At 35.7% G+C, this 13,230-nt stretch overlaps 1 protein-coding gene across 1 annotated transcript; it reads left to right on the top strand.

Annotated features, from left to right (window-relative positions):
* The first annotated feature begins 264 nt into the window (after positions 1-264).
* On the top strand, positions 265-7,413 carry LOC130896573 (uncharacterized). The gene is made up of 5 exons (XM_057804754.1): positions 265-349; positions 2,378-3,339; positions 3,510-4,338; positions 4,458-5,971; positions 6,280-7,413. The coding sequence occupies exons 1-5, from the start codon at positions 265-267 to the stop codon at positions 7,411-7,413; spliced, it is 4,524 nt and encodes a 1,507-aa protein (XP_057660737.1).
* The last annotated feature ends 5,817 nt before the right edge of the window (positions 7,414-13,230 follow it).

The following is a 13,230-nucleotide window of genomic DNA, read 5'->3' as shown; positions in this document are numbered from 1 at the left end:
CTTAATAAATAGTGCTACACCAACAACGGCAGCTGTTCTTTCCATGCCATATAGCGTCAAACTTTATGAAAAACTATTGATGTGGACAAATAACAGCGGTGGCAGCAGTAGCATCATCGCTCGGCAGATTATCGAGAAGTTGAAAAGCGGATATTCTGGCAATGGTCTTCTACCTACTAAGGGAATCCCATTCAATCCACTACAAGAGAGAAAATGTAGGATGGGATGTGATCGTAACGAGTCACTTAGCCATGTATTACTAAAATGTCCTGCGTCACATTGGCAGAGAATAAGGCGGCACAACCAGCTCTTCACGCATACGCGAAAGATTACCGAGAAGAAAGGATGGGTAATAGAAGTTGAACCTCACATTAGATGCATCGACGGCGCATTGAAGAAACTTACTCTGGTACTCCAGAGGGGTTCCAGAACTATAGTGTGCGACATTGCCGTCAGCTGGGAGGGACCTAGCTTCCTATCCCTAGCTGCTCTGAATAAGAGCGATATTTATAGCGAACCACGCTTCCTAAATGCCATGAAATCCCGATAACCTGTGAAACAGGCCCCTCTAGTCGTGGGAGCACGCGGAATCTGGTGTCAAAAAACTAATATCATTTCCAGTATTTTCGGCTTTTTTAAGAAAGACATCAGATCTTACCAAAACTATTATTGGCAGCCTATCCATTCATTGTTATTTTATGGCTTAATATTAAATAGTCTAATGAAACAACAAATCTGTTGCGATTCAACATACTGTAAATACCATAATCGTTAAGACTTTCACAATTTTATGAATTTTCAGACAATGACAAATGTCGAATGTCCTTTGTACCTTTAAACCCCTAATAAATAACTCTCTCTCCGCAAGAGACCAATCGTTAAATTTCTAAAGTGTCACTAATAACTTTCTCTCAAATAAACACAAAAGCAATTACTATTGAAAACTTTTGAAAACCTTCATTATACTTTTACAAACTATTCCAAGTTCATCTGGTTAACCCTTATACAAACAAAAGAGAAATTTCAAAAAATCTGTTTGAAAAATATAGATTCTTTTTATTGCTTCACGATAATTAACACAAAATATTACCACGATATTGGGATACTTTTAACCCCCATTTTAGCCCATATAAATAAAATTTAACATTCATGCACGAGAGAGTAAGAGAGCAGAAAGTAACACAGTAAAGAACAGTGAGAAAAAAGAATCCACAGTAAACAGAAACTAAACATACTGTGCGCGTTAAAACTAACGAGCTATATCTAAATCAACTTAACGATTCTCTCTCACTTATCAACTCATAAAAAATCTTAACCTTACAAACGGGCAAAATTACGATTTACCTGAATAATCAAATCATCTCTCGCGTTACGACGCAACATAAAACGTGCAATTTTCTGTTACTTCGTTCAAGAATAACCGGAAAAATATACATATAAACTTCGCTATCTTTTGTAACCAACTATATATCACTGTGGACATTCTTCTTGATTTATCTTGTTGCTTATTTTGTACATCGATTTACGTGTAATATTGTCGTATTTAAGTGTTTTTATAAACGTTACTTAAAATTACGACTGGTCCTTCATTCCACAACCTCGTCGAAGAAAACAACACATCTACTTGGGTGCTGTAGTGAATGACAAACACGACAGTCCACTTCATCCAACTAGTTCATTACAATCCCCCAAGATTGGTCCTTCGAGCCGGATCTAAACCAGTGCAACTCTAAACTAAACAAAATCTCATACACGTAAATCAAAGTGATCTCTCTCGCTAAGCAAAGTAAACTCTATCGCCAAGCAAAGTGCAAGAAAGTGAAAAGAACAAGTCATCAAGTGTGCCATCAGAAACATACAACCGATCGAATCATCTATAAACTCACACCTGTAGGCAAGAAACCGCAGGTATCTCTCATCGCTGGATTGGAAAAGGTCAGTTTATTCCAATTTTATTACGCATCAACGTTTCGCTCAAGAAAACTTAAGAAAAAGACATTTATCTTTAAACTCTGTTGAAAAATTGCTTGCAATATTATTCAATTTTATATTTAATTGTAAAAACACTGATTTATATAATATATAAAGCATTCCCAGCATCTGATTATATCCGATAAAAATATCGTTAACTTTTTCGCTCTTAAACTTAAAATAAACAAACAACAATGGATTTAAAACATTTAATCAGCGAACGTGAATCTATTAAAGGTGAAATCACCAGAATAACTGAACAATTAGAATCAGAATTAAATAGTTTAGATGTCTTTGATCTGGAAATTCTACAAGAGGAAATTATCAAAAACTTTGAACAGTATAAAATCACACAAAATAAAATAGAAAGTTATACACCCAAAAAAAAATGAAAAAGAAATTCCAGATCAAGAAGATAGGAACAAAGTAGAAATTTATTATCGTAAAACTAGGAGTCAATTAGCTAGAGCAATCAAAAAATTAACTATATCTGAAAGTAGCTGTAATGAGTCAGTTAGGGAAAAAAGATTAGATTCAAACCACAACTCAGGTACTAGATTACCTGAAATAAAAATAAAAAAGTTTTCAGGAAATCACACTGAATGGGAAAGTTTTTACAACTTGTTCAAAACTAGTGTTCTCGAAAATCCGCAACTAAAATCAGATGCTGAGAAATTATATTATTTAAAAAGCTATTTAGAAAGTGATGCACTACATATTGTAGACGTTTTACAAGTGAACGATAGAAACTTGCAAGTAGCTATAAACTTGTTAAGAGAAACTTATGAAAACAAAACAAAAATTGTACATGTATATTTCTCCGAATTATTGAACATACCGCAATTAAGTAAGCACAATCCTACCGAACTTTCAAAATTTGCTACTATCTGTAGGCGTAACTGGACACTCCTACAGAATCTTGAGCTTGATCACAAAGTTTTATTAGAGGCATTAATAACTTATCTTTATCAACAAAAATTAGATCATGGTTTCAAAAAAGAGTTTGAAAAATGCAGGAACAGGGATACCTTACCAACAGTAGATGAATTTTTACAATTTCTTAAAGAGGAAATTGAAATACTCGACAATGCCACTTGTAAAACTAGCCAATCGCAAACTTCGCAAAACTCATTTTCGCACAAGAGGTCACAAAGTAAAGTAGCGTTTCATTCGCAATCACAACCAAAGTTCAATAAAAACTCAAACAATCAATCATCTCATCTTAAGAATAATTCGATTAAACAAAATCAAAACATGGACGGATGCGTTATGTGTTCAGACACTGCACATAAAATTTATACCTGTGAAACATTCCTATCGTTGCCCATTACTAAGCGTAATGAATTTGCCAAAACCAAAACATTGTGTGTAAACTGCTTAGGCACTAGACACAGTGCTGAAACCTGTCTGTCACAGAAGTCATGCTCCCATTGTCATAAAAGACATCATTCTCTTTTACATTTTCAAAACTCAATCAATGTAGAACAAAGACATTCGTGCAATAACAATTTCAATCCACATAGTAACTCTAAATTCAGGACAGGCCGTCCACATCTCAAAGCATCCAAGAAAATCAAGCACGTCCAAATTCGTCTAGTCTATCAGCTCTCTCGATAAAAAACAACTTAGTGTTGTTAGCAACTGCACAAGCAACAATTTATAATCGACAGAATCAACCTGTTAGGGTAAGAATTCTTCTGGATAATGGAAGTCAGAATTCCTTTATCAGTAAAAAACTTGTACAAAAACTCAACTACACCCCGTACAAGAAAATCTTAAACATTTCAGGTATATCTGAAACTAGTACTTTGTCTAACGAAATGTTGGACATAGTGCTACACTCAAATGTTGACCCCTCGAAGAACTTCGAAATCTCTTGTGCTGTACTCGAAAAAATTACCACGACTATTCCGCAAGTGAAAGTGAATGTAGATCACATAACAATTCCTTCGCGGATTGTGAACAAATTAGCTGACAAAACTTTTGCCACACCCGGTAAAATAGATCTGTTAATAGGAGCAGATGTTTATTATGAATTGTTAACTTATGGTCTCATCAAACTAGGTGACGGCCTACCTACTCTCTTTAATACCCATTTGGGTTACGTTATCTCGGGAAGACTGAACTCCCAACAAGAATCAAAAAACTCACACACTATCTCGTATCATGTAGCCAGTGAAACCGAAGACCCTAACCCGGACACTGAATTACAAAACACTCTCTGCAAATTCTGGGAGATCGAAGAACTCCCAAACCTAAAATCTCTATCAACCGAAGATGAACTGTCAGAATTCATCTTCAAAACCACAACTAAAATTCTCCCGAACGGACATTTCCAAGTGGATATTCCATCACAGAACACAAAAAGTTAGGTGACTCCCTCGCAGTTGCCAAAAGGAGATTTTTCTCTTTAGAAAAACGCTTACACCAAAATCCCGACCTCTATTCGGAATATAAGAAATTTATTCATGAATACTTATCTCTAGGACATGCAAAATATGTACCACTATCGTCGCAAAATTCACGTTGCGAAAACAAATATTTTATCCCTCACTTGCCAGTTTATCGACAAGACCGAGTTACGACTAAGCTGCGAGTCGTATTTGATGCTTCTTGTAAAACCAGCTCTGGTTATGCATTAAACGAAATTTGTCTCAAAGGTTATCAAACTCAACCCAACCTATACGACATATTGTGTAGGTTCAGAACCTTCAAATACGCGTTGATAGTTGATTTGGAGAAAATGTTCAGACAAATTCGAATAAATCCCAAAGACCTATTCCTCCAAAATATTTTGTGGAGAGACTCAGCAAAAGAACCATTAAAATGCATTGAATTACAAACAATAACTTACGGTATGAATTGTAGTCCATTCCTCTCAACGAGAATTCTGAATGAGATTGCAAGTACCAATAAAAATCTTCCTCTAGCCTCCGACGCTGTTCTTACGCAGACGTATGTAGACGACATTTTAACAGGGTGTGATTTAACCGAATCCCTTGAAAAACTCTATTTGGAACTTAAATCAATGCTTGAACCAGCTGGTTTCCACTTGCACAAGTGGGGATCTAACTCTCAAACCTTTCTAAAAAAGATATCGCAGACTCGAATAACTGAATTTGACATAAATTTAGATCAATCTCCGTCTAAAGTCTTAGGCGTAAAATGGAATCCCATAAGTGATGAGTTCCAAATATCGGTACCCACTGAACTCGTCAGTGAGGACAATATCACCAAGAGAAATATCTTATCACACATTTCACAGTGCTACGATCCTCTGGGGTTTGTAAACCCCGCTATCGTTAAGGGAAAAATGCTAATGCAGAAAATCTGGAAATTAAAGTGCAACTGGGATGATAAGATCACCGACAAAGAAATAAATAGGAAATGGCAAGAATTTCTAAGCACCATCTGCCAAATCAAGGACTTAAGAATTCCTCGTCTTATCTTCAATAACAAAGAAATAAGCAAAATCGAACTTCACTCCTTTTCAGATGCGAGTACTGAAGCGTACGGCGCATGTGTCTACATTAGAACTATCTACACTGATAAAACAGTTTCATGTGTGCTGATATCAGCAAAATCACGCGTCGCACCTCTGAAAACTATCACAATTCCCAGACTTGAACTCTGTGGAATGCTATTATCCGCGAACCTGACTCAAGGAGTCAAAAACATTTTGGAACCTAAAGTCGACATAAACTCAGTTAACTTATGGACGGACTCTCAAATTGCACTGTGTTGGTGCAAAAGCCACCCAAGTCGATGGTCGACATTCGTATCAAACAGAGTAGCGAAAATACAAGCGCTAACAACAAATTTCCAGTGGCGGCACGTAGGATCAAGCGATAATCCCGCTGACCTGCTGTCGCGTGGAAAATTCACACCTGAAATCTACTCCATGTGGTTTAATGGACCCAAATTACTCAATGAGTTCAGTTCAGGTTTCCCCCAATACGAGATTAATAAGAATCTCGTCAACGTACCTGAGGAAAGAAAGGTATCCCTGACAACCATTTCCGAACAATGTAACTTTTGGCAAAACATCTTTTCAAGCTTCTCTTCATTTTCCAAATTACATCGCACTGTGGCGTACGTCCTACGATTTACACACAATTCGATAAACAAAGAAAATCAATTCAAAGGACCTCTGTCAGTCAGGGAACTAAATTCATCATTAAACTTCATTATCAAACAAGTTCAAAATCAGTCCTTTTCAACAGAAATAGCGGAACTTTCAAAAAATAAAAACACCCTATCTTATTACCTTCAAAAAATCATATAACTTCCCTTATCCTCAAACCACAGCACGTTCGTTTAGGGCATGCTGGCGGACAAAACGTCTTATCTAATGTGCGATTGCGCTACTGGCCTCTTAATGGTTTAAGGCAAATCAAACAAATAATTAGAGATTGCAAGGTTTGCTACCGCTTGAATGCGCAGACAGCTCGACAGATAATGGCCGACCTTCCGAAAGATAGGGTCACATACTCGCGTCCTTTTCAAAAGGTTGGTGTCGATTTTGGAGGCCCTTTCTTCATAAAATCTTCTACCCTACGCAAAGCTCCCGTAACAAAATGTTACATAGCAATTTTCGTATGCATGGCGACCAAAGCCGTGCATATTGAACTAGTATCCAACCTCACTACGGACGCATTTATAGCCGCTTTAAAACGCTTCGGAGCAAGACGGGGCAACCCCACTGTCATATACTCAGACAACGCAACAAACTTTCTTGGAGCTAGAAATCAGTTGAGAGAACTTTATAAACATTTTCAGAAGAACGAATTCAGCGATGCTATACAAAATTATCTGACTCAAAACGAGACACAATGGAAATTTATTCCACCAAGATCTCCACATTGGGGAGGAATTTGGGAGGCTGCTATTAAAAGCGCCAAGTATCACATCGCAAGACTCATCGGCTTAACAAAACTAACATTCGAACAATTCTCAACTATTCTTAGTCAAATCGAAGCAATATTAAACTCACGGCCGTTGAGTGCCTTATGTAACGATCCGTCAGATTTTCAATATCTCACTTCTGGTGATTTCCTGATCGGATCAAGTCTAACAGCCTACCCAGAGAAGGATTTAACACATGCACCAGAAAACAGACTTAAATTTTGGCAGCAATGTGCGAAAACTCAGCAACTGTTTTGGAAAAGGTGGTCTGTGGACTATTTGAATAGACTGCAGAATAGACCAAAATGGCTTAAAACTTATGAGAATCTACAAACAAATGATCTCGTCCTTTTGAAGGAAGAAAACGTTCCACCTCTTAATTGGCCTATGGCAAGAATCATTGAGGCCATAAGCGGACCTGACGGAAAAGTCAGGGTCGTACGCCTAAAAACTAAAACAGGCGAAACTACTAGGGCTATAACTAAGCTGTGCCCACTCCCCAAACAAGACACCGTGTCTTGCGAGGGTCATAATTAACCATGGAAACATGTTAATCATTAGCAACTTGCTAATCCACCTCAATTAGCAGTTGCGACTTTGTTAGTTGTAATAATAGGTTAAAATAACTTTAGTTTAATTTTACCCTTATCTATAATTAAAAAGTTTCTATCTTTCTTGTCCTATTTTTCCCGCTATCGCGCTTTCTTTCTTAAATGAAGCAGAGACTTCATTTCCGGCGGGAGAATGTTGCGATTCAACATACTGTAAATACCATAATCGTAAGACTTTCACAATTTTATGAATTTTCAGACAATGACAAATGTCGAATGTCCTTTGTACCTTTAAACCCCTAATAAATAACTCTCTCTCCGCAAGAGACCAATCGTTAAATTTCTAAAGTGTCACTAATAACTTTCTCTCAAATAAACACAAAAGCAATTACTATTGAAAACTTTTGAAAACCTTCATTATACTTTTACAAACTATTCCAAGTTCATCTGGTTAACCCTTATACAAACAAAAGAGAAATTTCAAAAAAATCTGTTTGAAAAATATAGATTCTTTTTATTGCTTCACGGCAATTAACACAAAATATTACCACGATATTGGGATACTTTTAACCCCCATTTTAGCCCATATAAATAAAATTTAACATTCATGCACGAGACAGTAAGAGAGCAGAAAGTAACACAGTACAGAACAGTGAGAAAAAAGAATCCACAGTAAACAGAAACTAAACATACAGTGCGCGTTAAAACTAACGAACTATATCTAAATCAACTTAACGATTCTCTCTCACTTATCAACTCATAAAAAATCTTAACCTTACAAACGGGCAAAATTACGATTTACCTGAATAATCAAAATATCTCTCGCGTTACGACGCAACATAAAACGCGCAATTTTCTGTTACTTCGTTCAAGAATAACCGGAAAAATATACATATAAACTTCGCTATCTTTTGTAACCAACTATATATCACTGTGGACATTCTTGTTGATTTATCTTGTTGCTTATTTTGTACATCGATTTACGTGTAATATTGTCGTATTTAAGTGTTTTTATTAAACGTTACTTAAAATTACGACTGGTCCTTCATTCCACAACCTCGTCGGAGAAAACAACACATCTACTTGGGTGCTGTAGTGAACGACAAACACGACAGTCCACTTCATCCAACTAGTTCATTACAATCCCCCAAGAAAATCCATTTAAGTACACCTTCGGGCGGAAATCATACATGATTTCATACACATACAAATTCTGTCAAGTGAATATAGAGTAATCAAAAAAGAATATATAAAAGAAATTCAATTAAAAAAATATAAAAGCTGGGACAGATTTGTGGAACACCATGAAGTGGTGAAGATATAATGTCCTACAATGCTACACACTCAAAAAACCAAACGGAGAATACACAAAAGACAGACAGATATGAAATTCCGGAATCTCACATGAGGAGATTAACTGAGAATGAAGTAAGTGTGTGCATCCAGCAGAGTAAGAGAAAGAAGGGCCCAGCCCGATAACATTCACGTTGAGACGCTGCAAGCACTAGACGGTGAAATTACAGACATATTAAGTGCGCTCTAGAATGAATGTTTGCGACCAGAAAAATTTCCAAACATTCACAAACAAGCAAACATTTTAATAATAAGAAAAGTGAAAATAATTATTCATCGCTATCAAAGACGAAATCCTCATGATTCTGTGTGACGTTCCGTCAAACATGAAGGAAGAGGAAGTCAAAGAATCAATATTTATTCAAAATCTGATTGAAGATACAGATGAAAATCGGTATAAAATATCGCTAAACATAAGATTTGAAATAGGCCCGGCCCGAGGGGTAAGCAGACAGTGCATCTGTAGTGGAGGTTACTACATCTTTAAAAAGAAACTTTTAATTAATAATATAAAGGACTATTTGGTTGTATCAAGGTGCTTGGATGTGATAGCAAACACTGTCCAAAGACTGAAAACAGCTGCAGCCATTGCGGAGAACGTCATAGTCATGGGAAATGGAAAATTATTTTAGAAATTATATACTTTTCCTAGGAATGGTTACAATACAGATTACATACATATCCGGCGAAATAGGATCGAAGAAGCGTTGTTCCTTCAATAGGGATATTGTTTTGAAAGTGAAAAAGTCCATGAAGAGAGGATCATCCCTAAAAGATACTGATATAATTGTTTTAGGAGCAGCTAAAGAACTTATTAAAGAATTTCGAGGATCCAAGAAAGTTGATGTTCTTCGAGGAATACTGGTAGCAAAGTCTGGAGGCTTCTTACCAATCATACCCCAGTTTACTGGACTATCAGCACTTGGAGCGTTGTCAAGTGGAGCTGCTGGGATAGCGAAGACTGTATTTGACGCTAAACACGCTTAAAAAAAGTTGGAGGAAGACGTACGTCATAATCGAGTAATGGAGAGCGTTGGTAGGTAAGAGCTTTGGAAAAACCGTTCGAATGTCCTAAGTATCAAAAGGATTAGGTTCGGTTCACATAATGAACTTGCAGGTATTCAATATTACAGCCTTCTACCTTCAAGGGAGCAATGTAATAAGACAAATTACATCAGACAGGTTGCCCAAAGCAGGTGACTTGATTTATGGAGCAAATCTTGATTTGGGCTACTTCTATCTTCCCGGTCTTTATCAGTTGGATAGATCTAAATCGATCTTCTGGTCACAACTCTCCCCTAACCAAAAGAAGGAATTAACGCAATACATACACGATTCGATACCCCCTTTCCTAAAGAAATATATCCAGGACATCTCAGAAATAGGAGTTAATATTGTCAGCGAGGTTCCGATTGAAACTTCATTGATTGTTCCAGGACAAGAATTACATATCATTCGCTTGTGCTTGTAATTTTGGAGATAGGGAAATTCAAAGGTGGGTTAAGGGACAATCTAAGGAGCAATATCTTTATATATATATCTGTGGCTTGGTTCTAAAAGGGCCAATGTCAATTTTTTCAAATTTTGTGTTATTTTATCAAAAGTTTCCAATTTAGTAAAGCTTTAATTCTACAAAGGCCAATGTCTAATAACAAACTAAAATTAGTTGTATTTCCATTATAATGTCAGCCAAAGTCATTGCTAGTTATTTCTAAAAGGGCCTATGTTGACATTGGCCCTTTTAGCATTCATACAGATGTTACTTTTTCGAGCTTGAACATGTCTATCCCCTCTTCATACCAACAATGAACTTTATCTGACACTCTCCCTCATTTATTTACTTTTTATCTTAACACGCGGTTTTCAAGGCATTTAGTTCAATATGTCTCATTCTCGAGTTTACAAAATATTAGAACTGTGTCGCAAATCAAGTGTTTCAAAAGGTAAGTAATATTATTAATGCTATAATGTTATAATAAATAGAAAAAATGCTTTTAAAGTCAAACAGAATACTCCTTTAATTCCTTAAAAGTATACAATTGACACTACCAAACATGATAAATTATCAATTTTCTAGATCCTGTTGCTAGTACTAGCAAAAGTCAGATCGAAAGCAATGAAGCGAATCACAATAACAACATCATTGCATGTGAACAAGGTAAATTTTTCGAGTTTTCTATGTCACTTGTTTTAAACATTATGTTTTTTGAAGCATTATGTTCTCAAGAACTGTTCACGAAAACATCTTTTTTTTTTCTTTTGTTTAGAAGAAAGAGATTTGGATTATAATAATAGTTTTCAACCTATGATTGAAGAGGTACCTGCTGAAACCCACAATAATAATGATAATATCACTATCATTGTACAAGGTAAATTTCAACAGTTATCTTTTCAGATTTTAACAAAACTGAAAGCATGTAAATTAATGTTCCCAGCAATTACTCACAAATCATATTTTTTTAGATGAATTAAATTCAAACTTCCCTAGAAGTTTTCAATATACAAATGAAGAGTTACCTTCTGAAAGTTCAGATATCGCTGATTTACTTGCTGAGAGTTCAAATGATTATGTGCCTTCTTCTGAGAGTAGTAGTGAAGGTGAACAACAAACGCCTGCTAAAATTTTTAAGAATAGGGGAAGAAAACGAAGGGATGAAGTGGAAGCATCCAGGAAGCGTAAAATAAATCCTAGTAACTGGAAAAAAAATGTGAGCAAACAACGAAAATTGCAAGGTAAGGAGTATGTTACCTTGAAAGGAAAATTAATAAGAGCTAAACGCATGAAGCCCCCATGTAATTGTAGAAAGAAATGCTTTGATCTTATGAGTAATGAGGAGAGAGAAATTATTTTTAAACATTTTTATCAATTATCTTACGATGGACAATCACAATTTATTTCGGATTTTGTTGAAGAAAAAGAAAAAGCTACACAAAGGCTACGAAGGAATGACAAAAAAGAAAGTAGGCGTCAATATTCTCGGAGATATTTTTTAAATAAAGGTAATATTAGGCTAGAAGTATGCCAAGAAATGTTTAGCAACACTTTAGATATAACAATTGAAAGAATTAGAGTGTGTATTGAGAAAAAAAGAGCTAGTGAAGCAGGTATGTGTGCTTCAGATAAATGGGGAAAACATGGAAAACAGCCCGTAATCCCAGAAAAAGAGAAAGATTTTATTAGAAGACATATAAACCAATTCCCATCCTATGAAAGTCATTATTCAAGGTCTCATTCTCAGAAAAAATATTTGCCATCTCATTTATCAATTTCACAAATGTACAGGTTATACAAGGAAGAGTGTGTCATAAACAACGTCAGCCCGCAAAAGGAATCTATGTATCGTAAAATTTTTGTCGAAGAATTTAATCTTTCATTTCATAAACCAAAAAACGATACATGTGGAAAATGTGACAAATTCGAAATGTTGATTAAAACAGAGGCAAATGAGAGTAACAAAAATATAATAATTATTGAAAGAGATAGTCATATGCTTTTGGCAAAATCTTCCTATGATGAGAAAAAAAATGATGTCGAAAAAAGTAAAACAAATGAAAAGATTATGACCATAAGTTTTGACCTGCAAAAATGTCTCCCAACCCCACTTTTATCAAGCGGAATATCGTTTTATAAAAGGCAACTGTGGACACTGAATCTCACTTTATACATCACTAGTAGGAACCAAAACCCAGCAGCAATTTGCTATCTATGGGATGAGACAATCGCAGCTAGAGGAGGTCGAGAAATTGCATCATGTCTATACGCGTTTTTAAAGCAAATCCCAGTCGACATTGAAGAAGTCAATATTTTCAGTGATTCGTGTCCAGGACAAAATCGAAATATTTTTGTTGCTTTGATGTTTTTATTCTTAACTAAAGAATTATCTAGCAAAGGTAGGAAAATAGTAATCAATCACAAGTTTCTCGAAGCAGGGCACACCCACATGGAGGCAGACTCAGTGCATGCATTGATAGAGAAGACAAGGAAAAGAACAAATGCTCTCATTGAACTTCCTCGTGACTGGGCAAATTTAATTAGAATGATTCCAAGAAAACCACCAATCATCGTACAAGAAATGCAACAAGATAGATTTCTAAACTTTAAAGAACTTCTCGGAACTGTATTTGTACAAAAAAAAGTTAATACTGCCGGGGAGCCAGTTAAGTGGACCAAAATCAAATGGATGCAATATCGATGGAATAAACCAAATGAAATCCAGTACAAAATTTCTTTTGAAAATGACGAGCAATTCAAAACAATAAGCTTAGTGAAAAAAGATACGAGACATTCTACCAACACCGATTATTATTTCAACTTACGACCCATATCAAACAAGCCATTACCATTGAGTAATGAAAAACTTAAAGACTTGAAAGACTTAATGCAGTACATTCAGCCAAATAGTGGCATATTTTATAATGCATTACTGGATAAATTGACGAGTTCATCAGA

Source organism: Diorhabda carinulata, chromosome 7, assembly GCF_026250575.1.
Source record: "Diorhabda carinulata isolate Delta chromosome 7, icDioCari1.1, whole genome shotgun sequence".
Classification (NCBI taxonomy): domain Eukaryota; kingdom Metazoa; phylum Arthropoda; class Insecta; order Coleoptera; family Chrysomelidae; genus Diorhabda; species Diorhabda carinulata.
This window is presented reverse-complemented; position numbering and strand designations above follow the sequence as displayed.